The 26559-nt window shown below is 47.5% G+C and overlaps 1 protein-coding gene across 4 annotated transcripts in view; it reads right to left on the bottom strand.

Moving 5' to 3' along the window:
* Window positions 1-26559, bottom strand: part of myo1b (myosin IB) — a 49428-nt gene that overhangs the window by 6798 nt on the left and 16071 nt on the right. For 2 of the 4 annotated variants that reach the window (XM_052082664.1, XM_052082665.1), the window contains exons 3-21: window positions 23808-23902; window positions 22193-22297; window positions 21185-21231; window positions 19729-19792; window positions 17392-17490; window positions 15700-15803; window positions 15177-15324; window positions 14833-14951; window positions 14035-14121; window positions 12886-12951; window positions 10129-10233; window positions 9383-9445; window positions 9099-9299; window positions 8491-8717; window positions 7665-7865; window positions 5583-5676; window positions 3693-3842; window positions 3545-3613; window positions 2275-2361 (exon numbers count right to left, since the gene is read on the bottom strand). In XM_052082664.1, the coding sequence (XP_051938624.1) occupies window positions 2275-2361; window positions 3545-3613; window positions 3693-3842; window positions 5583-5676; window positions 7665-7865; window positions 8491-8717; window positions 9099-9299; window positions 9383-9445; window positions 10129-10233; window positions 12886-12951; window positions 14035-14121; window positions 14833-14951; window positions 15177-15324; window positions 15700-15803; window positions 17392-17490; window positions 19729-19792; window positions 21185-21231; window positions 22193-22297; window positions 23808-23902 (2131 nt within the window). Of the gene's footprint in view, window positions 1-1031; window positions 1119-1939; window positions 2027-2274; window positions 2362-3544; window positions 3614-3692; window positions 3843-5582; window positions 5677-7664; window positions 7866-8490; window positions 8718-9098; window positions 9300-9382; window positions 9446-10128; window positions 10234-12885; window positions 12952-14034; window positions 14122-14832; window positions 14952-15176; window positions 15325-15699; window positions 15804-17391; window positions 17491-19728; window positions 19793-21184; window positions 21232-22192; window positions 22298-23807; window positions 23903-26559 lie in introns of all 4 variants that reach the window. The other 2 variants (XM_052082662.1, XM_052082663.1) reach the window with 2 other exon arrangements.

Genomic DNA, 26559 nt, shown 5'->3' with positions numbered 1-26559 from the left:
CAGTCAAACAATTACTTTTCAGGAGTTTCTGCAAAGGAAAGGGGATGTTCAAGTTTTGTCATGGAGTGATCATCAAGCGCCTTTTGTCAAAATGCAGACAGAAAAACGTCACCGTAAGGCCTCCGAATTGGTCCTGTGGAGAAAAACGATGACGGCACAGCAATGCAGAGAGAAAGCGTGCATTGGCTACCCCCCCCTGGCCCCCCCCCCAAAAAAAACATTGTCATGCGGATGCACGGCATGCAGAGTTGAGCGGACGGAAGGGGGATTTGTGCGGGAAACAACAAAACATGAGTTCCAGTGGCGATAAAAAGTCATCGGCGTCCGAATTCAAATGACACTTTTTGGGTGATGAGACCAAGTCCAAAACTTCCAAACTACCTTTTTTTTTGTGTGTGTGTGACCTCTAACCTACGCAACTGCCTGAGAGCCAAAGTAAAAAAAAAAAAAAAAAAAAAAAAAAAAAAACAGCTGAGGAGTGCTTGCATATGTGTGCACACCCCCATTTTCAAGCATTTCCAAGGCATGAAATGTACCTCGGAACCTCTCAGACAGTCAAAAGTGGAGAAAATACGGCACCGCTCAAAACTCACTTGAAATCATCAATAAAGACAAGAGCACAATTTGGTTCGGGAGCGCTTCCAAAAGGCTTCGCAGACAAGATTGTTTCTGGCAAGTGCCCCCGGTGGCTGTTTAGTACAATTTAGTGACAATAATCTTCCGTTTTCTTCATCTTCATGTTTGCAAAACATTTGAAAGGATGCGTTTTGGAATAGTGTATTTTTTTCCCGCAAAAAAATTGGCATTTGAACAGGGGTGTGTAGACTTTTCATCGGCATTAAATGTGACATCACTGAGACGTGGGCTTGGTTGGATTAGTTGAAGAAAAAAAAAAATGGAGGTGGTAGCAGGCTTGGACGACTGATGAATATGAAGATGGCTTTTTTTTTTTTTTTTTTGTGGTGGGGTGTGGATGGAGGCGGCCAGTCACAAAATCACTCCAAGTCAACGCGACAGGCTTCCCCAAATACCTTGGTGCCCTGCCAGCCGGCCCAAATGACCGACACGGCGCGTCTATTCCTCGCCTCCTCCTTCAGTCGACGCAACTCCCTCCGCGCCTATGAGCAAACGGCGGTCGCGGCGGAGGAAGTTCGGTTCAGTTAAAGGACAGGGCAATTCGGCAATCGGGTTTGTGACTTTTGGAACCGGGGGCGCGATGATAAACTTATCACACCGGCCGTAGAGCAAAGACCGGATTTGATCTTATCGGATGGTTTGGAGGACCTTGAAATATGAGTCCCATTGATAACGCAACCGCGGCAGATCGGAGTACTCATAACGTAAATGCTGATAAGATTATTTTTTTTTTTCCCTTGAAACAAACCTTTAAAATTCATGTGCATTTTCTAATATTGAAAAAAAAAATAATCGTAATAAAAGATTATTTTTTTTATCCCTTGAAACAAACCTTTAAAATTCATGTGCATTTTCTAATATTGAAAAAAAAAAATAATCGTAATAAAAGATTATTTTTTTTTTCCCTTGAAACAAACCTTTAAAATTCATGTGCATTTTCTAATATTGAAAAAAAAAATAATCGTAATAAAAGATTATTTTTTTTTTCCCTTGAAACAAACCTTTAAAATTCATGTGCATTTTCTAATATTGAAAAAAAAAAATAATCGTAATAAAAGATTATTTTTTTTTCTCCCTTGAAACAAACCTTTAAAATTCATGTGCATTTTTTCTAATATTGAAAAAAAAAATAATCGTGAGGTGGCGGCAACAGACATTCAGAGCAACGGCCGGCGAAAAACAAAAACGACCCGGTTAATAAGACGAAGGTACACGCCTGTCGCTCAAGTCACGAACGACATTCGGTGAACAACGATGACAAGACAGCCGGGACAGCTCCGCGCGACGTCTGGGTTGGAAATACCTTTGTTCCCTGCCAGTACGCCCAAATTACTGTCACAGCACGTTTATTCCGCACTTCTCGTTTTAGACGTTGCAGCTCCATTCGAGCCTGGAGGGGGACGTGGGGCCGGTTAGGTAAGAAAGAGAAGAGTGCGAGAAAAGGGAAGATTGAGAGAGGAGGGATAAAATACACGGAAAAAGGGCAGCTGTGAGATCGGCAAGAAGAAGAGGCATCGAATGCATAGAGCACGGGGGGGTAAAAAAAAAAAAGTTGAATTGGAATAGAAAAAGCCCTTCAGCGTTTTTCGCAAAGCATCCGGTGGCAGAACGCGGCGGTAAAAAGGTAAAAATCTGTACCTGAGCGCCGTGCCAGTACGCCGCGATGGTGCTCGCCGCCTCCTCGCACCTTTTCTGATGTTTCAGTTCTCTCAGCAGTTTGCGAGCCTAACGATAAACACGCCAGACGGTATTTTGCAAGGTGCGCCATCAGTTCACACCCGCTTACGTTTGACAGACACACGGAAAATGAAAAAAAAAAATAAAACGAATCGCACTACGACAGGGGTGCCAAACTCATTTTTTTGTCGCCGGCCACTTTGGAGTTACGTCTTTCCTCGGAGGGCCGTTACGAATAAATGTTTACGTAATCATCTCATTGTATTTTCACCTGGACACATCAAAGTGATGGATTGCTAGTTTTTAAAATCACTCAAGTCATTCATTCATTCATCTTCCGAGCCGCTTGATCCTCACTAGGGTCGCGGGGGGTGCTGGAGCCCATCCCAGCCGTCACCGGGCAGTAGGCGGGGGACACCCTGAATCGGTTGCCAGCCAATCGCAGGGCACACAGAAACGAACAACCATTCGCACTCACACTCACACCTAGGGACAATTTAGAGCGTCCAATCAGCCTGCCACGCATATTTTTGGAATGTGGGAGGAAACCGGAGCACCCGGAGAAAACCCACGCAGGCCCGGGGAGAACATGCAAACTCCACACAGGGAGGCCGGAGCTGGAATCGAACCCGGTACCTCTGCACTGTGAAGCCAACGTGCTAACCACTGGACTACCGGGCCGCCCTTCTCTGTTAAATTAGGTTGAAAAAAAAAAAAAAAGAAGAAACTTTCAAGATATTGGTCTCGTTTGGTGAAAAGAAAAACCTAGCCGACAGTTGTAACTTTAGCCTTCGTCGAACTTCGTCACCGCTTCCTCTTTGTTCGATTATTGGTCAAGTGAGTGTAAACAGGGTAACAAAATGATTGCAACATTTCAACGTTATTTATAAACATAATCACAATTTTGACATTTGGGGACAGACTTTAGCAAGGATCGTGGAAGTTGACACGTCAATTGCTTTTGCGGCCCACATAAAATGATGTGGCTGGCCAGATCTGGCCCCCGGGCCTCGACTTTGACACACGTGCACTACGAGATGACAATTTGAGAGATTGCTCGATGACTAATCTCAGAGTCAAACTTTGAAGCGAAACATATAGAACTTTATTCTCATAAGCGACTCGCCTGTGCTGTGTTTATTGTTATCATTATTTTTTTTTGTACCTCCAGTTGCCTTTTGATTGAACAACAAACAAACGATAACAAGAAAAGAAAGACTCGGAAGCCCACCTGCCATCCCCGCGTGTACGACTGCACCACGGTGGTGGCGCTTTTGATCTTCTGGTATTTCTTTTGTTGCTGTCGGGCGGCAAAAGGGAAAATGAGCAAATGCCGACCGGGATTGTCCCGGCGCCCGCCGCCTCGACGGTTCACTCACTGCGTAGCGCCGGTACCACGCGGCGACCACAATCTGACTCTTTTTCAGCAACAAGAAATGAGTGCGGCACTTCCAGCCACGGTAGATTTTCTGAATGAGCGTGGCCAGGTCCTGCAGGCACTGCCGCCGCCTTTCCTCTAAGAAAAACAGCTGCGAGGAAGATGAAGGGGGGGGGGGGGGGGGAGGAAGGGGGGGATAGGTTGACAAACAGACAACCTGCTTCTGGATACGTTTTAAAAAAAAAAGGGATGATAATTGTCGGAAGTGTGCGCAGAATATTGAGAACTATTTTTGCTTTTCACTTTCTAGGGAGTTTGGGCTTTTGACACTCGGGTTGCAAAGTGCAATGTCTTTTACCATCGTGATGCTGCGGAAAGCAATGTTTATCTGGGAGCAAATATTGAGTCAGTGATATGAAGAACAAAGTCCAAGCGCCACCTTCTGAAAGGGAGCAGAGTGCCGCTTTACGGCTTGGCCCGCGGCAAAATAAAAAAAAAAAAGAACTGAATCACCGATCTTCAACTGCAACACGATTATCTTATGGCATATTATCCTGGGTTCATGATTTCACTGTTATGTTGTCATTACTCTGGCAACGATATCATGTTGACACTTTTCTTTTTTTTTAAAAATGTTAACAGGAATGTGCAGAAGCATACCTGACAACTCATACGGTTTAGCCATAGTTCATACGGATTTTGTGGAGAATCTTACGTATAAGGCCGTATCGCACAAATCATACGGATTCTGAACATTTCCGGGTTTTTTTTTTCCCACCAACTCCAAATGATTTGGAGTTGTTGAAAAAAAATAACGCAGGAATACAACTCTGAACACAGTAATGCCACCAAGTAGAATGATGATTAGACATTAACCAGACATTGTATTATGGAGCTCTACAATAAATATCATTGAAAATTTTGTGGGTTTTTTCTGCCGTTATTTTGACGAATATTATATGGATTTTTAGACATTAACCAGACATTGTATTATGGAGCTCTACAATAAATATCATTGAAAATTTTGTGGGTTTTTTCTGCCGTTATTTTGACGGATATTATATGGATTTTTAGACATTAACCAGACATTGTATTATGGAGCTCTACAATAAATATCATTGAAAATTTTGTGGGTTTTTTCTGCCGTTATTTTGACGAATATTATATGGATTTTTAGACATTAACCAGACATTGTATTATGGAGCTCTACAATAAATATCATTGAAAATTTTGTGGGTTTTTTCTGCCGTTATTTTGACGGATATTATATGGATTTTTAGACATTAACCAGACATTGTATTATGGAGATCTACAATAAATATCATTGAAAATTTTGTGGGTTTTTTCTGACGTTATTTTGATGGATATTATATGGATTTTTTGCTCTTTATAAGGATTTTTTTGGTAGTTTACACAGGTTGGCGCTCCAAAAAGTTGACAGGTATGCAGAAGCCTTGAGAAAAGAATCAGCAAAATAAAAGCAGCCAGTGGCCAACCTTTTCTTTGCCCCGGAAAACCCCTCCGACATTTTACGATCTCATTTGAAGATGATTAAGGTCATTTCTATTCCATTTCGGTGGCAGGCTGTGTAAGTTTTCCAAGTATTTTGAGCGAGAGGGGGGGGGGGGGGGAGCACTAAATGGTGCTTGCTCAAGTAGTTAAAGAGGCTACTCGAGATGCTCATTTCCCATGGAAGGATGGGACGGCTAAAGGGAAGCATGTGTTTGGATGAAGGCAAAACATGAAGTAAAGGGGGCCCGGAACAGCGCCACCCCCCACGAACATTGCACAAAAACAGCCAAGGACAACTTTTTTGACATTCAGGCACATATGGGCAAAGCGCACACAAGTGCGGGGGTGGGGCTTCACGCCCGCGCGCCGAGAGTTTTACCGTTCGTGGATTTCTGATGAAGATTTTGGAGCGGCCGTAGGAGAATTCTTCGGTGGGAACCTGAAGATCGGCCATGAGGACTTCGACACCCTCCCTGCAGGAGGAAATTAATGTTTAAAACGCTCGTCGCTCAACTCAAATGTATTTATAGAGCACAACCAGAGATGAATACAAAGTGCTGAACATGGGGCAAAAATAACCCGTACAACAAACGATAAAATCCGAACAGACAGTGGAAAGCACAAAAACAGTCACTCTAAAAAGAAGTCAAAGCCCAAAACTTTTTTAATCAGCGGGAGGTCTGGTCTGCAGAACTGGAGCGGGAGCTCAGAGAGGTAAGGTGGGGGGCCAGGCCACTTAAAGATTTGAAAACAAAGTCTTAAAAAGAACTGAAAGGACGCCAGAGTAGGAGTGATGTGCTCCCTCTTACGAGTACCAGTCAAAAGGGGAGCAGCAGCATTTTGGACCAACTGGAGACGCTTGATGGAGGATCGGCTGACTCCAAAGTAAAGTGAGTAGTCCAGCCGAGACGTGACGAAGGCATGAATGACTGTTTCAAAGTGCTCACCAGAGAAAGGAGAGGTTTTACTTTAGGCGGCTGCCTAAGACGAAAGAAGCCGGATTTGACCACGGCACCAATTTGCTCAGAAAAGATGGCTGCTGAATATATCACGGTGGAACAGAAACCAAAAAAGGGGGACTGAGGAAATTCTGACTGGGCGCCATGATGGGAACGCAATTTGCCAACCGAGGAGGCAAAACGTGAGAGTCTGATTGATATGGAAGGCAAAGAGTGATAAGAATAAAATGCCTTCACGTGCCGCGCTGAAGAAAGGGGGGGGGGACCGTGGCCTTTGTGGCGCGTGCGGCATAATGTACGATCTGATGCGAAGGCGCCGAGTGAGGCGCCGCTGAAATATGCGCGTTACTGGCCTGAGAAAACGTGCGATAAAGCCGAGCTGGAAAACTAGCACGGGGTCAAGAAAACATTCTCCGTAGGCAGTGTCAACATCGACTCGCCACAATATATCGTCAACACTTTGGCAATATGATCTCTATCGCAGGCGTTTGGATCAAATATGTCTCATTTTGGGAGGTTTAAAATGAAGAAAATGGACTTCAACTGAGCATTGGTGTCTTTGTAATGGCCGCATTCATCCAGCTTGAACACGAACGGCTTCGATGTCTTGCGCATAAACGTTCAAAACAAACTGCACCGAAAAAATGTCAAAAATCAAACAGCTGTTAAATATTCAACATCAACGTACTGAGCTTCAAAGCTAAATTGCGACCGAACGGTGGCAGAGATTCTTTCATGTAGATGGCGACGCGAGCTCTGTGCAGATATATATTTATTTTTTAAAGACCGCGCTAATTTCGATGAATAAATTTAGGAGGTCCCGTAACGCTTACAATACAGTTATGAGAGGCAGAACATTTGACTGTTTTATAACACTGCCCATTGTCCTTTATGGTTTCTTTAATATTACGCAAAAACATTAAAAAAAAAATTGTGTCAGGGGTGAAATGTCATGATCATTGTCTTATGTTCTACGGTCTTAATACATTAAAGAAAAAAAAAAAGACAAATTTTTGGCGATTTTAAAAGAGCCGATACGGGCGAATTAAATAGGCCCCGCCCTAATTTTAATGTACCACAAGAGGGAGCCGGCGCAGCGCCATACTTGGAGAATGGCACCGATTTATAGAAAGAGATCATAAAAATCGAATGAAATGCTGCATAATGAGCTGGGAAATAATGTGCACGGCATTCTAAAGCGATTTATTTGCAGGAAAGATTATGCCGCCGTGATAAGACTGGAACCAGATTGAGAGTCCTGACACAGCTGCAGAAAATCCCACCTGGGAGAGCGGACCACTCCGACGGCAGCCCATTAGCACTGGTCACACAGTCGCTCTTTTCCGCTGGGACCAGCTGAAAGCGCACTCACTATTTAAAGTCCACATTTTCTCCGAAAGCCTCAGGGGGGGTTCTGGCAAAGGGTAATAACCCCAACCCCCCCCCCCCCCCCCCCACACACACTCCCACACCTGCTACCGGTGAATAAACATGACCGTTACCTTTCGGGCCCTCTCCAATGCGGCCAGGTCCGTTTGCAGAGCATTTTGTAGCGCTCCAGGCAGGGCCCGTAAAGCTGTCGGAAGGCGTAGCCGGCTCGTCTCACGCGGACGTTCTCCATCAGGCCCAAGTAGCGCACTTGATGGCAAACGAGCGACTCGGTGAAGATGTGGGCTGCCTTCTTGTCATTGGGCTTGATGCACCTGGCAACAAAAAGAGGAGACGCGAGGTTTAGTATGACATGTTGTGAATGCAGGGCGGCCCGGTAGTCCAGTGGTTTGCACGTGGGCTTCACAGTGCGGAGGTACCGGGTTCGATTCCAGCTCCGGCCTCCCTGTGTGGAGTTTGCATGTTCTCCTGCGTGGGTTTTCTCCGGGTGCTCCGGTTTCCTCCCACATTCCAAAAACATGCGTGGCAGGCTGATTGAACACTCTAAATTGTCCCTTGGTGTGAGTGTGAGTGCGAATGGTTGTTCGTTTCTGTGTGCCCTGCGATTGGCTGGCAACCGATTCAGGGTGTCCCCCGCCTACTACTTTCATGATTCCACTCTTGAAGCATATTTTTGTATTGAACTCATTCACTCCCAAAGACGCTTTTAAACGTCTTTTCAGACGTCCGTCCAGAATTGGCTGGTACTGAATGAGTTAAATGTTAACCTACCCTTGTAAATTAAATTGCTTTAAATGATCGAACATGTACTCTTGAAGTCTCATTTTGCGCTGAAAACGGCCCGTTTGTCAAAAGGAGCCCCAATGATGAATAACTGGCACGACAAGTGACGGCGATATCATCGGTTAAAAGTAATCGTGCGGTCCGCACGCGTGCTACCGGATGTAGTTGGGGTTCTTGGTCTGCAGGTTCTTCATGAGCGTGCCCACTGATGCTTTGAACTGGAAGCCAGCAGTGGGCGGTCTCTTCAGGTTGACTTTGGCCGGGTTGCCCTCCGGGAACAGCTGCTTGATCAGACTGTGGTTGGCTTTAAACATGGCTTGGGACAAGTCGCGATACAGGAGGTCGTTGTTCTTGTCCACAAAGCCTTCGACGCAGTACAGCACCTTAAAAAAAAAAGTCCATTAGGGAGAATACCATTTTGTGTCAAACTCATGGCCATTTTGTGGCCCACTAAAGCTCAAATGTTTTTGTTTTTTTGACAGAAATCGAACTTTTGGGGGATTTTTTTAAAAGTCAAGTGACATTTATGGATTTTTGAGGACCTATTTTCAGTAGTTGAAAGACAAAAGTGATATCTTTTCTTGTGAAAAGTCCGGCTCTTTATTATTTTACATTTATGAGTCATAAATGCCTCTATGAGGGAAACCGTTAACTGCGGTGTGATGAAAATGAATCCGACATTGCTGGTCTGCTTCGTATCATTTAAGAAAGCGATGACGAGCGGAAAAAGTGGCCCGTGCGGGTCGCCCCCCCCCCCCGGGTACCTTGCCGGCGTAGTGCTGGATGCGGAAGCAACTGTGCGGCAAGCTGTGGTCGTTGAGGAACTTTGAATTCTTGCTCAGGCGGCTCTCAAAGTGCTGGTGCTCGGCGCAGACGGTGTTCAGCTTGTCCAGGAAGGTCTCGTCCGTCACCGTGCCGGGACGCAGGCACTCCTCATCCAACATGGCCATGATGCCATTTTGGTTCTGGTGGTGTGAAGACATGATGACATGTTTTTTTTTTTGTTGAGATCCGCCTCTCCCTCCCCACCAGTGGGAATGTGACTTACATTCTCAATGAGGTCGCAGATAATGGCATTGTTGAAGTATTCAATGTTGGTCCACTCGATGCCCTGCGACAAAAGGAAATTAAGGTCAAAGTGACAATGGCTTGACAATAAAGCACGTAAGCGATGCCTCTCTGCGCTCGGTTTCCATTACATCTGTTAGCAAATAAGTTCTGTTGGGGGCGGGAGGGTGGGGGGAGGGGTTGTTTTGTTTTTCCGCGGCGACAACGTCACACATGTCACTGAGTTGGCTTTCAAGAGCAAATTCAACCCAAAATAACGTGGAGCTCTACACCGCAACCACCAATGGGTTGGGAACACGCCTTCGGTTTGATGTAAGCGATGTGACAGATCTTCGGAGGGGTGGGGGGTGGCGATTGGGCGCAAAGAAGGCGTGGCTTATCCCGATGAACCCCTCTCCCGCCGACGGGCCTTGTGGTATTTTCCCATGCTGTACACGCTGGAGAGCGGCCAGAATATGCGCCGTCGTGTTTGTAGGGAAGGAGTTGAGGGGTGGGGGGGGGGGGGGTCGCCACTCACACAACGTTGAGCTTTCAAAACAAGCAGATGTTGACGGGCCACGAGAGGAGAAGGATCGCGAGAGGCTGTCGGCGTGGGACGGATAACGAAACGCTGTCAAGCAAGGGGCCTGCGGCGATTATGTGATCAAGGCCATTGACCCCCCCCCCCCACACCCCCACCCCCGCCTTCTGCAAAGATGTTGATTGCGTGCCAATATACAAACTTGCCTCTCTGACGTACTCCTCCTGCTCCTCGCGCAGGGTGAGCTCGATGAAGATCTGCTGCAGCTTCTCATTGCAATAGTTGATGATGAACTGCTCAAAGCTGTTGTCCTGTAGGAGCAAGGGACAGAAGAGCGCTTTTACGCCTCGACACGTACCCCCGTGGTTGCCGTCTAGCGTTTTCAAGACGGCGATTTAGTCGGATTTTAGTCTCTGCGCAACTAAAAGGTCACCCTACACAGACAAATTGATGAAACGCAAACACCGAATCTGCGCAATGGCCCGATTAGAAAAGCGTTTGCATTTGACGACTACGAGACTAAACGCACAAGTACAACATAAAAGGCTATTTTTCTTCTAATATGAGCAGATTCTAAATGCGGCAACCTCGTTATTGAAAACGCACATCGAGCACAATTTAAAGAGTGAACCGCGGCTACGATAAAACTCGTCAAAGCAGATGGGCCCTTACGATAAAGGCAGAGACTGTAAGTAACCACCCATAGATGCCGTTTAAACATTTACAGGCAATTATAATCGCTGTCAATTATGAGCCATTAAAGGGGGGAGCGTCACACTTCCTGGCAGATGGCCTAATTGTGCTACGTGTTGGGTTAGCCATTAGCCGCTAAGGCAATCAGCGGGTTTTAGTTTAACAGCCTATTGAGCGAAGGACACGGCAAGGTTTCTCAATGGCAGGGAAATTGGAATACACAGCAAAAAAAAAAAGGTAATCTCTTCCCTTTACGGAGAAACCGCAGTCACCTTCACCGCTTAAAAACTCACTCGCGCATTCAATAGCAAAGCAAGGCAAGTGGCAGCAGGCACAAGGCTGGATTGAAAATGGTCCAAATCCACATTTCTCTCACAACACATTTTTTTTAGTTATTTCGAGCATGTATGCTAGCGTTAGCCGTTAGCGGCGTCGTCGCTTTCACATACGTGTCAAAATACACATTGAACGGAAAATGGAGTTTTCCTCAACATAATTGGTGTGAACCTGTTGAGATCACGTAACCCCGATAAGAGAGTTTTAGAAACAATACCGAAGAAAAAGGCAATACAACAACACACTCTGTTGGCAATTCAATCAATGACCACAATGTGTGCAATCATCTCCGAGAGGCAGCGACACAACGCAGCCGCTCAATGCAAGCTGACTGACTGTGGACGCGTTTAAAAAAAAAAACAAAAAATAAAATAAAATAAAATCCCCCCCAGGCCTGATCTACATATTTAATATTGACTGGCTGCCAACAGAGTGCATGGTATGTCTCGGTTGATTTTATAATTATTTTTTTTTTGCATCTGGACAGCCACGTGGCCGCGCCGCACACCGGGGAGCCCGCCGATCGTCTTTTAGTGAGCGGCAAAATTAGGAGGATGAGAGCATGCGTCAACAAGCACAGCAAACAGCGGGGCTGGTGTTACTTACTGCATTCTGGTGACCGACACACGAGACAACAGGCAAGAGGAGAGGAATGGCTTGAGAGTGAGTGAAGAGAATGAGCAGTGGCATGGCAAAGACATGAACGTAATGAATGGGGGTGGGGGGGGCGGGGGGGGGGGGGGGTATTGGCGCAACAAGGCACAAAATATTTTTTCATTAAGACCACTCAGCACCTCTCGCGCACTCAATACATGTTGACAAAATGCAACCGATTGCACTTTGAAGTTAAACTGTACGCGAAACGGAGGACTAACGTTGATTAAACGCAAACGCTAATCAGTCCGCTTTGATGAAGGACCAAACAAATCCGAGGCTGAAATCAAAAGATTTGAACAATTTAAAGTCAAACAACGACTCGACCAGAAACTAAAAGTTTGAGCCATCCTAACGTGATACAGTTTGAACAACTAATTCAGTAATTCTTTTGCATACCACTAGAGGGAGCCTGATACAGTTTGAACAACTAATTCAGTAATACTTTTGCATACCACTAGAGGGAGTCTGTCATTTGTCAGTTAAGCGGGACTCCTCCTTCACAACATAAAGACTGGGAAAAAAAATGTCTAAAAACAGAAATATACGACAGAGAAAAGTTCTGGGTATTCTAATGGTAACCCAGTGCGGGAAATTATTTTTCAGGTTTCGACGTAACCTCCGTTGATGTTTCCAAGAATTGGAAGTCACAATGTGTGGCAGCGCGTCACTGACCTGCGGTGACGCAGTCGTAAAGTCCGACTGTGGTTCTATTTCTCGATGCCGCTCGTCACATCGAAACGTTATGTTACGGGAAATATTTGGGTGGAAAAACGATGCCGCCAAAAGACACATCATCAAAGGGAAACCAGCGGGAACAGACTGTGCCTTCCTGTGCTGCGTGACAAGAAATTCTTACGCGGTGCACTTTTCGTTACATTCCAAAGACGCAAGCGGAGGAACCGCCGTCACTGCAATTTTCCGCATCTGTGCAGCACCCGTACGCGAGCAAGCAGGTATTGATCAGTGTCTTCAAGGTCAGTCGGTTTTCCTAACCGACGATATTGGTGTTGAAATCAACGTGCGGCAAAAGAGGATTTCGCTCCCGAGAGCAGTAAAGCCGAACTAATCCAATATGAATATGCTTTTATCAGCCCACGGTTGTGGAGATAAGCTCCTCGCAGGTACGTCGCCACTCGCGCGCAGTCGCACAAACAGCCAAGGGGACAAAATCCTTTGAAAGCCGATAAAAATGGATGCGCGGTCAGATTCGATCCTCATCATCACACACGGACAGGAAGACGGACGGGAAAAACGGAAAAAGCTTTCGGCTTTCCTACCTCGAATATCTCGAAGCCGTAGATGTCCAGCACGCCCATGACCTTGTGGCGGCTTTTAGTTTGTGCCTGCAGGTGGACAATGTAGTCAAAATTAGGATTTTAGAGGGCAAGTGGCAGGGAGAGGGTTGTTGGGGGCTGGGTGGGGGGGCAGCCTTATGCAGTATTGATTACATCGTGGCTGTCGGGCAGAATTCTTGCATCTGTCAAAACGCTCCCATTTAGGACAGCAAAAGGAAAATGAAAGAAAATAAATTGCCCGAGTTGCCAAAGTGCAGAGTTCAAGTTGGTATTATATCTTACTAGCTGGTTCCTGCGGAAGGCTGGTTAGGTGGGCCTTCGGCCCACAAAAGTGTTGTTGCTTGGTTCAACTTTTTGTTCATCTTCATTGCTTATCGCGAAAATAAAGAGATGTTTAGCTCTACTAAATAACTAACAATTTCATTGCAATGCTTGTGGGTAGACGACATTTTTTCGCTAAGATGCCCGCGCGATCGTAGTGAGCCACTGCCTGAGCGGCGCAGTGAAGTAGGTACGTTTTGAAAAGGGACAGACGGAAGGACAGACCGCGTGCGGGACGACGCGCAATATATATATATAGATAGAAGATATTGCCCTCATCAACACCGTTAGATTGGATGGCTAATTTATTTTCGCCCTCCCGAAATAAAATAACTCGGGAACAACTGCAGTTACTTCTGAGAGCTATGAGTGACACAATTAAGAAAGCAATTCACTGACTAAGCAGTTTAATATGCAGAGATAAATCTGGACGCGCTTATATTCTTGACTGACTAGTTGCCTCTGCACCAAAGCAACACAGAGACCCCCCCGCCCCCCCCCCCCCCCAAAAAAATAATCTAAACCAACTATTAACATTTTAAAAAGTATTTCAACCATCAAGAACTCGAGGGACACTTTCAAATTTTCAAGAGGTTCAATACTTGCTCTCAAGCTATTTTTTTCAAAACCGTAAATTGCCGAAGAATGCATAAAAATCATAGATGATGCATATAGATTTTGATGATTCACAATAGTTTGTGACAAAAAAAAAAGTGACATTAATCACATCTGGACACGCAAGGTTCTTCTTCCCAGACAGCGACGATATTGACTGTAAAATCAAACATGGTTCACGTGGAAACGTCTTACTTTGATGCTTTCATTGATCCGAGTAACGAGCCAGCTAAACAGACGGATGTAGAGATTTTTGGCAAGGGCATCTCGAGCATAGTAGGCCTGCAAAAAAAAAAAGAAAAAAAGATTATTAATATTAATAATTAAGGGAATGAACATTAACAAAGTTGTACAAACATAACTGGATATCATCCCAGGTCGATTGTAAGCAGCATTCATTCATTCATTCATCTTCCGAGCGGCTTGATCCTCACTAGGGTCGCGGGGGGTGCTGGAGCCTATCCCAGCTGTCTTCGGGCAGTAGGCGGGGGACACCCTGAATCGGTTGCCAGCCAATCGCAGGGCACACAGAAACGAACAACCATTCGCACCCACACTCGCACCTAGGGACAATTTGGAGTGTTCAAACAGCCTGCCATGCATGTCTTTGGAATGTGGGAGGAAACCGGAGCACCCGGAGAAAACCCACGCAGGCCCGGGGAGAACATGCAAACTCCACACAGGGAGGCCGGAGCTGGAATCGAACCCACAACCTCTGTACTGTAAAGCCGACGTGCTAACCACTGGACTACCGGGCAGCATGCTGTAAGCAGCATATGATATTTTATTTTAATACAGCAGCTTTATGGAATCCAGATTACGCGACGACTTCTCCAATGTGACCCGCAAATGAATTTTCCAAGAGGAATACTCCTCATTTATAATCGAAAGCTTTGCGTGCCGACGTCCACGCGGACGCGAGGTGGCGGCTCGCGAAACACGTCCCGGGAGGCGGGGCTTGTGATTCAAACGCGTCAAAACTTCCCTTCTCACCTGGGCCACATTCAAGGTGGTCGACACCTTCTCCAATTTGGCCTCAACCGTGCGGTAGCTGAAGGCCCTTTCCAGCACCGTCTGCTCGATCCCCAGCAGCTCGCACATCTCTTTTAAATCTGCACATCAGATAAAAATGGAACACGTGCTCAAAACTGCAAACAGACACCGCAAGCATTCGGAGGCAAATGTTGACTTGAAAGTCGAGGCGTGTTTTTTTTTTCAGTTTCCTCCGAGGCAAGAATGTCAGCTTGTTTATCAGCCACTGATTCCACCCCCGATATGCTTGTGCGCAGCCATTTTTGCAGATAAGAGATCTGCAACCCCCCCCCCCCCCCCCGTACCGTTTTTATCTTTCACGCGGCTCTCGTCGGCGCCGTTGCACCGCGACTCGGGCTTGAACTCGATGTTGCCGAGCTTCAGGACAGCCGCCACCAGCTCCAGCACCGACTGCACCTCGTCCTCCATGAAGCCCACAATCTGCATCGCGTTCTGGGGGGGCGGGAAATAAAACCCGGTCGGATGAGGGAGGCTTTAAACCGGAACAGAAGGTGAGTCATAATTCCACGGCGACGAGTATCTACCGAACTGCCGGCGGCAAATCGGAACAACACGTGGCCGAGACCGACGATGCGGAAAGATGAATTGATAATGACGATAGCTTGACCTCACTTGACCTCCAGGATGAGTTTCAGTTTAATATTCACCAGTTTTACGGCCCCCGCTAGAGGATGTTCGTAATCTTTACTGCGAGTCGGTTATTTCAAGACGATGAGGAGAAATCAGACCAACCTCGGTTCTCCGTAACTTCTTTGTAGAATAGGCAATTAGGTGTCACGCCACTAAAAAAATAACCGCTGTACTCACTTTGACCGTCCTAAAGCTGGCGGCGTCGTCGAGGCCGGTGACCACAGCGGAATCGAGGCTCAAGTAGTTGTACTTGCTGAAGTCCCGGTTTAGCTTCAGTTTCTCTGTTACACACAAAACCAGGGGCGGAAATTGGAGCCGACGTCGGGCCGGACACATTTCGATTTGATTCCTGAGCGCCAAGTTGGGAGTCAATCACTTGAGTTATTGTCCATGTCCAATTCTGACAAACATTAGCTTGAACAGGCGGCCCGGTAGACCAGTGGTTAGCACGTGGGCTTCACAGTGCAGAGGTACCGGGTTCGATTCCAGCTCCGGCCTCCCTGTGTGGAGTTTGCATGTTCTCCCCGGGCGTGCGTGGGTTTTCTCCGGGTGCTCCGGTCTCCTCCCACATTCCAAAAACATGCGTAGCAGGCTGATTGGACACTCTAAATTGTCCCTAAGTGTGAGTGTGAGCGTGAATGGTTGTTCGTCTCTGTGTGCCCTGCGATTGGCTGGCAACCGATTCAGGGTGTCCCCCGCCTACTGCCCGAAGACAGCTGGGATAGGCTCCAGCACCCCCGCGGACCCTAGTGAGGATCAACCGGCTCGGAAGATGAATGAATGAATGAATGAATTAGCTTGAACAACAGAGGAGCTGTTAGCTTAGCATGCTAATATAACGTTTATGCTTGATATAAATACATATTATATACATATTCATTCATTCATTCATTTTCCATACCGCTTGATCCTCACTAGGGTCGCGGGGGGTGCTGGAGCCTATCCCAGCCGTCTCCGGGCAGTAGGCGGGGGACACCCTGAATCGGTTGCCAGCCAATCGCAGGGCACACAGAGACGAACAACCATTCACGCTCACACTCACACCTAGAGACAATTTAGAGTGTTCAATCAGCCTGCCACGCATATTTTTGGAATGTGGGAGGAAACCGGAGCACCCGGAGAAAACCCACGCAGGCCCGGGGAGAACATGCAAACTCCACACAGGGAGGCCGGAGCCGGAATCGAACCCGGTACCTCTGCACTGTGAAGCCGACGTGCTAACCACTGGACTACCGGGCCGCTATATACATATTATATAATATATTAAAAAAAAAACAAAGCCAAAACCCCCCCACCGGTTTTGCATACTGATTGAGAACGTCGGAAAATGCCCAAATGTGTGTGTGTGTGTGAGAGAGATCTGGAGTCAATGGCCATGATGTCGTTATCCTGTGCAGGCCATAAAAACAATGGCGCTCGAGCGCCGGAAAAGCTTGGACAAGGAACAGGTTTCCCAGCCTCCCCTTTGTTCTCGGCGCCGTTTGTAAAGCAGGAAGACGGTGCCATGAACGCGCCCGGCGAGTGTTTGTCCAGCTGCGCTATGCTTGCGCGTGCTCACGCCACATCTTGGTCAAACGACATGTCTTTTGTATTCACAGCACAATAAAAATACAAGAATAAAGAATGAAAGAAATTCAAAAGCTACCGGGGAGGACACACGCACACCCCCTTCGCTGTCTAACATGCAAATTGAAGTCACGAAAAAGAGGAAGCAGACATGACAGACTCCGGTTTAGTCATCTGGCTAACCTGAGGCCTCATTTATAAGGTGCGTGAATTCGCTCCCGTTTAATTGCCGCTCATCTTTTTGACATTCGTGCGGAGGTCCTTAAAATGTGCGATTTCACGCGCGGCGCGCTTCAAACCTACTGAGCGTATCATCAGAAGCGCCGGACAGGAGCTGATAAAAGATGTGGAAGTTCCTCTCCCCTCGCGGCTGTTTCACCACACGGGACTTCTCCAGCAGATCTGAAAAAGTGTCGGGGGGAAAAAAAAAGTAAATCATGAGCTTAAAAAAAAAAAAAAAAAAAAGTGCACAATATCGGACATTTTTCATTGGTTACAATTAATACGGGGCGGCCCGGTAGTCCAGTGGTTAGCACGTGGGCTTCACAGTGCAGAGGTACCGGGTTCAATTCCAGCTCCGGCCTCCCTGTGTGGAGTTTGCATGTTCTCCCCGGGCCTGCGTGGGTTTTCTCCGGGTGCTCCGGTTTCCTCCCACATTCCAAAAACATGCGTGGCAGGCTGATTGAACACTCTAAATTGTCCCGAGGTGTGAGTGTGATGGTTGTTCGTTTCCGTGTGCCCTGCGATTGGCTGGCAACTGATTCAGGGTGTCCCCCCGCCTGCTGCCCGAAGACAGCTGGGATAGGCTCCAGCACCCCCCGCGACCCTAGTGAGGATCAAGCCGCTCGGAAGATGAATGAATGAATGAATGACAATTAATACGTGGTTGAGCCTGCGCTCCAAAAGTATTGGTGCAGCGAGGCAAACGCTTTTTTTGCTGCGCACCCAAACAATTTGGCTCGACATGAAAATGAATGAACGGATTTTCTCAGGGTGTGGACGGACTGCAACTCTTCAGCTCCTCCAAGACGGTACGTCCCACGTCGTCTAGTTACCGTGGCAACCGAGGCAATGTTTTGTCAGCGTTTTCCTGTTTGTACGTGTAAGAAAGCGCATAAAACTGTCAGCATTCTCGGCGCAGTTCCCCGTTGCGTGTGAACGGCGCATGACGGGAAAAAAAAAAAAAGCCGTCATCTGGTCACCGCATTAGAGCGAGCATGATTTAATTAGAGGCCGTCGGCAGAGATGGGCGGCCGCCCCGCAGGATGACGGCATTCCCTTTGCTCCGGTTCGACGTGATCCAAAACGTATATTGAGCATGGAGTCATTTTTAGTCGCTTTCCTTAGCCCGCCCTGATGTTTCGCTCGGACCCCATTTCTTTAAAACCAGGCACGGTTCTCTTGAGGGTACAAAGTTCCTCTTTTGTGGCTCAGGTGGTTGACAAGCAGATGTGGCGCTGCCTTGTTCCCGGAAGGCGGGTTTGCGCGGGTGTTCTGCATTGCAAGAATGAAGTCAGCGAATGGCTAAGCGCTGCGCATCGCTCATTGACGTAGCGAGCGTATTCCAGCACGACTGTAAGAAGCGGATTTTGTTCCAGTCGCTTTCCCCTCCCCCTCCTGTAGCGGTTACTTTGTTTAGCTAGCCGTTTATGTGCGGGATTGACCACTTGATTCAGGATAGCGAGGCGGACCGCCGCGTGTTTTTGAGTCGTATCTCGTATCAAGTCGTATCTCGCATTTAAAAGAGGCTTCTGTGCTTTGTTATTGGAATAGCCAAACGTATTACCGGGCGTCAAGAAAGCTAGCAACCGCGTACAAGTTGTCTTTTATTGTACTCTCCCTCAAAAAAAGAGTTCCTGACCGTACCATGGGTTATACATCCCTCATCCCGATCCTCTTCTTTATCGCGGCGGCCATTTTAGAAGTCAAAATGGCGGCTCTCGTCATTCAGAATACCAAAAAGTGACTCATCCGCTAGGTGGGCACAACGCAGGTCGAGAGCCGTTCGCTGACCTGAATGCGCATCGCCGGCACCCACGTCCCCCCGTGAATCACTGAGCTCAAGCGCATCAATAATAGAAGGGGCGAGGGGCTGACGGCGGCAGCGAAACGCCAAGTGTGAGGCGCTACGCATTTAACCACAATCCAGTTAGCATGTCAATTCCACCGTGAGCATCCAAACCGGTCTTGACTGACGGCACGAAAATGGAGAGCCAATGTGAGGACACAAAACTAGACCCGATACAACGCTTCCCTCAGAAAATCCGCGTTGACCCCCCCGTGCGCTCAACAAGAGAGTCACTCGTGCCTCTCCGGCATAAGCTCCTCTCCGTTGTTTTCTGTGACCTCCGGCGGGGAATCCGGCGCAGACAAAACAATGTGAACAGAGGCAAGATAAAAAGCAAAACAGAGACGAGAACTGAATAGGGGGAGAGTCACAGTGCAGAGGGTGTGTGTGTGTGTGTGTGTGTGTTTTGTTCAGTCTGGGCAGGAGATTGGCTTCAGTGGGGGCCAGGGGTGGGGGGGCGTCTGTGCGGCAGTTTTGATGAACTGCTGACATGGTTCTTCTTCGTATGGCATGCACATTAAGACGTGAAGGTTTTCTTTGCGCGACTTGAGAACGGCGGGCGCGATACTTACAGTTGCTGATGACTCCACCGAGAGGATCTCCTTTGAAGTCAAACTCGATGTCCATGTACTTTCCCTGTAAGCCACAGGTCACCGGTTACAAAATGACAGAGTCGGATCTACGCACGCCTCTGGGGGCCTGGGGTGGGGGGCACCATCCTGGACTTCAGTCAATTGCACGGCCATAATTAGGACTGAAAACGCTATTCCGGGTCCGCCCGTTTCAAACGCGGAAGTTGCCCTGTGACATTAATAGCTGGCGGTCAGGAGCGACCAAGCTTAGCGTCTTTAAAAGACGGTTTCCTGACCATCCGTGGGTGTTTGATGACCCGCTATCCAGCGACCGGCATGTCATCACGACCTCGTCTGAAGGTTTAGGCTCAAGGTTACCTAAATATAAACAGATCAGGGCCGTAATCCCTTATAATACTCCTGCGTGGCTACGACTCCGGTCTGAGCACTGGCATGATTTCATAGCGACGATGGAGATTAGCGATTTAATATTGCACGGCGAATGCGTCGGGGTTCTAATGGCGAAGCTCGCCTCAAAGGCCGCATCCAAAAGACCTCGATGAGTCAAGTCAAGAGTATTTCTCGAGCACTTTCAAACAGCCATGGCTGCATACAAAGTGCTGTACGTGGAGCGATTTAACGTACACAATAAACAGTAAGACGAATCCGTAATAAAGGCGGTAGAAAGCACCATGCAGTAAAATCAAGAACAAATCTAGTCAAGTCAAGAGTATTTCTGGAGCACTTTGAAACAGCCATCGCTGCATACAAAGTGCTGTACATGGAGCGATTTAACGTACACAATAAACAGTAAGACGAATCCGTAATAAAGGCGGTAGAAAGCACCAAGCAGTAACATCAAGAACAAATCCAAGTCATGCTGAGTCGAACGCCAAAGAATACAAGTGAGTTTTGAGGAGGCCGAAGGAAACGGTTGTCTTTTCAGGCGGAAAAGCTGTGCAACCACCCCTTTGCCGTTGAAAATCCAAGCGATCTGTGCGGGTGTGGGCCGCGTGACTGTGCGGCAACTGGGCAGGGAAACGACGGAATGACTTTTTCCATTCACCGGGAAAAAAAAAAAGTCAAAAGCCAAAGTCAAATTCAAAGTCAACAGCCATCTCGCATGTGTGGCTTCAAAATATCACGACCGTTGCAGGTCTGCTGCTGACGCGAAGCATAGGGGTGGGGGGGGGGGGGGTGTTTTTCCAAAACAATACTGTATGGGAAAAGCCGTCACCGTGGAGACCGCACCATTGGTGACGCTCGTACGGCTGAATCCCATTTCAAAGCCGATCATGACGTATCCGCCGCAGATGGATACTCGCCGGGCTCAAATGATCACGTTCAGCAACGTGCGATCCGAATGTGGTCGCGCTCAAGTCCTTCGGTTAGTTCACGTGCATGAACGGCGGCGGTTTGAGGGGGTTGGAGTAGAAATGCTCGTAAGGATACTCACAAATCTGGACGAGTTGTCATTCCGCACCGTCTTGGCATTTCCGAAGGCTGAAAAAAAAAAATCGGAAAATAGTGTCGCGTTATAAAATACAAATACAGCACCTCAAAAGGCACAACAAGAGGAAAAAGGCCCACAACATTTAGAAAAAAAAGAGCCTTTGATCTGCTCGATGTCCATCAGTTAATTACTATAGTGTTACATATCTCGACATAGATGCGACGGCTCTGCAGAAAGATAGCGAGCGCAACTCAAGGCTAGCAAGATGTTAGCATTGAGTAAAAAACAAAACAAAACAGAATATTCTGAAAAAGCGAGAGGCAGCGAGCACACAGATGCATTGTGTGACGCCGGGTCGCCCCCGCTTGCCCCTCCCCCACCTTCCCCCCCAAGCCGTCTCCCTGTGAAGCATTAAGCAGCAGCTAAACTCTTGCAGATGTGCAGCGACAAAAACACGAGCATACAGCCTCTTCCTTCATGGGCATTTCCTGTCCACTGCCCCCCCCCCCTCCAACCCCCCGGAAAATACAGCCGGCCACGTTCCAGCTCGACTGGTAGCGATGAGATGCATTTTGTATACCGAACATGCGATTGCTTTGAAGCACCTGGACATGAACAAAACCTGAAAGTGACTCAAACAAATTTGGGAGTGAATTTAACTCATTCGCTCCCAAAGACGTTTTTAAACGTCTTTTCAGACTTGGTCCAGAATTGGCTGCTACTGAATGAGTTTTAAGGATGACCTAAGATTTTTTATTTTTTTTAAATCTACGCAGCAACAAAAGCAAAGATTTAAGGTTCTGCTTGTTGGTCGGTGGCGAGTTCTAAATATAGTAGTGCAAAAGGAAAGCATCATTGTTCAGTACACATGTTCTGGATTATGTACCCCCCCGCCCCCACCCCACGATAAACAGTTGATCTTTAAAGTTGAGCAAAAGAGTGGTATTCTTTGAGCTCCGCTTGATTTGACACAGACAGTCCATGACGGCGCTTGCGGGTCACTCTACTCACCTTCCAGCACAGGATTGGACTGTAGCAACTGTTCCTTGACCTTATTGACCTCCTGGCCCTTCCCACACACCGCTGCCACGTATGACATCACCAGCTTACTGGCCTCTGCAACAACACGCACGGATAAATATCAAGTCTACTCTGTCGCCAGTCGTGCGTTATCCCTTTCAATCTCCCAGCCACCTTCAAAAAAAATAATAATAAATCCCCCCCCTGGCCCCTCCCCTCTGACAGAACAAAGCCTCAATGCACAAAAACAGCCTACTTTCCACTTTTCGGACTATTACTGCCCCCAATGAGATGCCAGATGGGGCGAAAGGAAGACGACGAGCTCCAAACCGCCTCTTGTGTTGCGGGCCGGCAATGGGGGCTCATCCCTCCTCCTGGCCAGCGAGAGGACGGTGACCTAGAAGCGATGACGCGAGGGGAAGTGCCAGCAAGCGATAGCAAGGCGCTTGACAACCGCTTGATGGGACGTATCGCTAATGAGCCTGGCGGGTCATCAAAACGCTGAGCCTTTGGGGGGCGGTGGGAGGAGGATTGTGGGCCAAACATGCGGCAATGACGATATTCGTCATCACCGTCGTCATGCCGGGCACGCGCTCGCAACGTCGACGTTTCAAGGCGCAAGACATTTCCTTTTACGTGGGGTCATTGTTTCACCATATCGACAAGCTCTGAGAAGGCCTGAGAAAACCCCCGAGCACCACATGGGCGCCGATGACCCGCATTGGTGGGGCAGGCCTGTTTTTGATGGCCTTGTTCCAACTACAAAGCTTCAAGGACGACGAGATTACTAAAATCCACATTTATCGCCTCGATTTAGCTGGCCGGCATTTTGGGAAAGGGCTTTTTTTTTTGTGGTTAATATCAGTGAGAGCGCCTCAATAAACCCCAGATCATTATGCAAAAACATTCTTGGGCTGCACTTCCTGAAACATCACCATAGACCCTGGAAACTGCAATTTATTAGTTTGATTTTTTTTTTTTATACTTACTATGCTGCTGTGAATCTGGAAATTCTCCATTGCGAGACTAATAAAGGTTTTCTTATTATTTTTCTTATCCAGTCCTTCAAATTTTATCCACAGTGTGCTTTGTACTTGAAAACTTTTTTTCTGTCTGATTTTGAATTTCACACAACATCAATATAGCGGACATCTACTCAGAGAAGCGGTTTTGTATTAACATGCAATTCTTGAAAAAGAAAAAAAAAAAGAAAAATAAAATAAAAAATACACCATCCCGTCGCCTTGCTGATTTGATCTACAGGTGGGCCTCCCGCACAGGAACAATTCCCGTACACTGTTGCTTTTGACGATGTCTTGGCCAGATCTTTGTTGAGCATCGAGCTGAGCTGATAAGACATGTTTTTACATGTACCAACCCACTTACTGGCCTACTTGGATTCAAGACTTGAGTACTTTTTTTGTTTTTTGTTTTTCGTGGAGTCATGAGCTCATCAGGAACTGTATGGACACGTGATTGCGATCACCAGTTCCAAACTATTGGGGCAGAGAGTCCAAATGAAGAAACTAAGTCAAACTATCTCCCATTGAAAAAATAAAAATATAAAATAAAATAAAAAAAAGATCAAAAGCAAATTGTGTCTTACCAGTCTTCCCCGCTCCGCTCTCCCCTGTAATGAGTATACACTGGTCCTTGTCCTGGTCTCTGAGTGACCTGTAGGCCTCATCTGCCAAAGCGTAACTGCGGATGGGGGGGGGAAAAAGAACAACAACAACAAAAAAAAAGAATTATAATCCAACATATGATTTGATACAAAAATACATTATTTCTCAACAGGAATGATTATTATTCATCTTCCGAGCCGCTTGATCCTCACTAGGGTTGCGGGGGGTGCTGGAGCCTATCCCAGCTGTCTTCGGGCAGTAGGCGGGGGACACCCTGAATCGGTTGCCAGCCAATCGCAGGGCACACGGAAACGAACAACCATTCGCACTCACACTCACACCTAGGGACAATTTAGAGCGTCCAATCAGCCTGCCATGCATGTTTTTGGAATGTGGGAGGAAACCGGAGCACCCGGAGAAAACCCACGCAGGCCCTGGGAGAACATGCAAACTCCACACAGGGAGGCCGGAGCTGGAATCGAACCCGGTACCTCTGCACTGTGAAGCCCACGTGCTAACCACTGGACTTACCAGGCCGCCCCTTATTATTATTCGTGTCTGGATTTTGTCCGACATCGAGTAAAATCTTAAATCTCTCAACTTTCTGGGAAGGTGAAAAGTCAAAGAGGTCGAGGGAAATGTCAAGAGTGCCGAGTCAGGCGCAACGGCGTCCAAGCTCATCAATAAGCGTGCGAGTAAATTGCAGACTTTGGTCACATCTGTAAGGCAGACCTGTTGCTTTATTTAGCTGCATTGCAGAGGCTGCGTTTAAAGTTCAGCACTCGCTAATAATTCCCAGATTGATCTTGAAAATTTAACGGCGGCACGGCCGCTTCAGGCAGGGCAGTGTTGAAGTCACAACTGGTTTTAATCCCGATGAGAAATCCAACATGTGGATGTGAACTTCTAATTGTGCGGCCGTTGAAATTATTCAAACATTGGCACGCTCAAATCCAACCCAAACAGAGAAAAATGAAAAGCCAACTTTGTTTTCCGGAACTATTATTGGACATATTGGGGAATTGGTAGGGGTGGGTTGGGGGGGGGGGTTAATAAAAAAAATTAAAAAAAAAAAAAAAAAAAAAAAATCGGAATTTTGTCATTTGTTCCCCTTTTCCGGTTGCTTTTCAACCTACAAAACTGCGTACGATGGCTTCATTCACAAATTCAGCTAAACATGGAAAATGTGGAAACGTCCTCACGACAAAAGCTGTTTTTCCTTCGGCACCCTTTACAGCACACAATGTTGTGATTTGCGTTTCAGCGCCCAATTTCAAGAGTCAAGATGGACGGCGACCCCCCCCCCCCCCCCACCCGAACCAACCCTGGCTATAATCCAAGCCCGCACTCATGTAGTATTCTTCAAGTCACCATGAAGTTTGCCATCATGGCTGGATGTATGGTGGCTTTTTTTTGGGTCGGGGGGGGGGGGGGGGGGGGGGTGATGGGTTGTAAGTCTTTGACCACTCGCAGCGAGAAAACCGTGTCATCAATTTGTTGGGGATTACTTTGACATTTGGCTCTGGCCAGCTGGGTTTAACCTGCCTGACACGCTTCAAAGGATGCATCCCATCCAAACAAAACCCAAACAAAGTGTCAAAAAAAAAAAAAAAATGGACGGCTAATCGACGTATTGGAAATCCACTTTGTCGACCATAATGGCGCAAACTAATTTACCGAGACTCGTGACACTTGGGGGGGTGTACAAAGTCAAATCTCTCCCTTTCTGAGCTCATCAGTTTGCACTTTTGCTCGGACTTTGGGCCGCAACTGAAAAGGCCAACGCAGTGCGGCAGATGTCTTCTTTGTGAAAAGCCTTCTGTCGCCTGACTTGATCCCGACAATGAGCAAACCATCATAAAATTATCCTTTGCCCAAGGGGGAGAACCGGGGGCCGAAGGGATGAGGGTACCAGAGAGACGGGGAGGGTGGGGGGTCCCATTGCCAGGGACTTTTCCAAGTGAGTCACGGCCAGCCAAGATTCCATGCGCAGTTGCATTGAGCTACCATGATTACAGTCGCTTGACTAACACGTGAAATTTCAACTTGCTTCACAGTACATGCGCAGGCGGGGGTGGGGGGGGGGGGTTCTCAGTAACTAGAGGTAGTTTTAAACAATCGGTCAACATCGAAGCGAACAAGGCACTCTCCGAACGGGGACCAGGCCCGAGAGCGGAAGATGGGCTCGGCGCTTCCCCCTTCGCGTCAGACTACGGGGGCTATAATTTGGATTTTACACGTGGCAGCGGTGAGCAAAAAAAACCCCACAAGTGCATGACATCAGCGCTATGAAAATAGTTCGGTTCGCTCTCAACTCAACTCCTGGTGAGCAGGAAAGCAGGGCTCTGGCAATCGCCTTTGTCGGACTCTCTTTTGCAAACTGCGTTCAGGGCGAGGCTAAAGTGCTTCTCATGGACGTCAGCCGTGGACATTAACACTCAAATTATTCGTTTAATTTCGAGTGTAATAAACCTTTTTGGGGGGGTGGCCTGGTAGTCCAGTGGTTAGCACGTGGGCTTCACAGTGCAGAGGTACCGGGTTCGATTCCAGCTCCGGCCTCCCTGTGTGGAGTTTGCATGTTCTCCCCGGGCCTGCGTGGGTTTTCTCCGGGTGCTCCGGTTTCCTCCCACATTCCAAAAATATGCGTGGCAGGCTGATGGAACACTCTAAATCGATTCAGGGTGTCCCCCGCCTACTGCCCGGAGACAGCTGGGATAGGCTCCAGCACCCCCC

The sequence above is a fragment of the Hippocampus zosterae genome, chromosome 12, assembly GCF_025434085.1.
Source record: "Hippocampus zosterae strain Florida chromosome 12, ASM2543408v3, whole genome shotgun sequence".
NCBI classification, from domain to species: Eukaryota; Metazoa; Chordata; class Actinopteri; order Syngnathiformes; family Syngnathidae; genus Hippocampus; species Hippocampus zosterae.
Note: the sequence above shows the minus strand (reverse complement) of the source record. Positions and strands in the feature narration are given on the sequence as shown.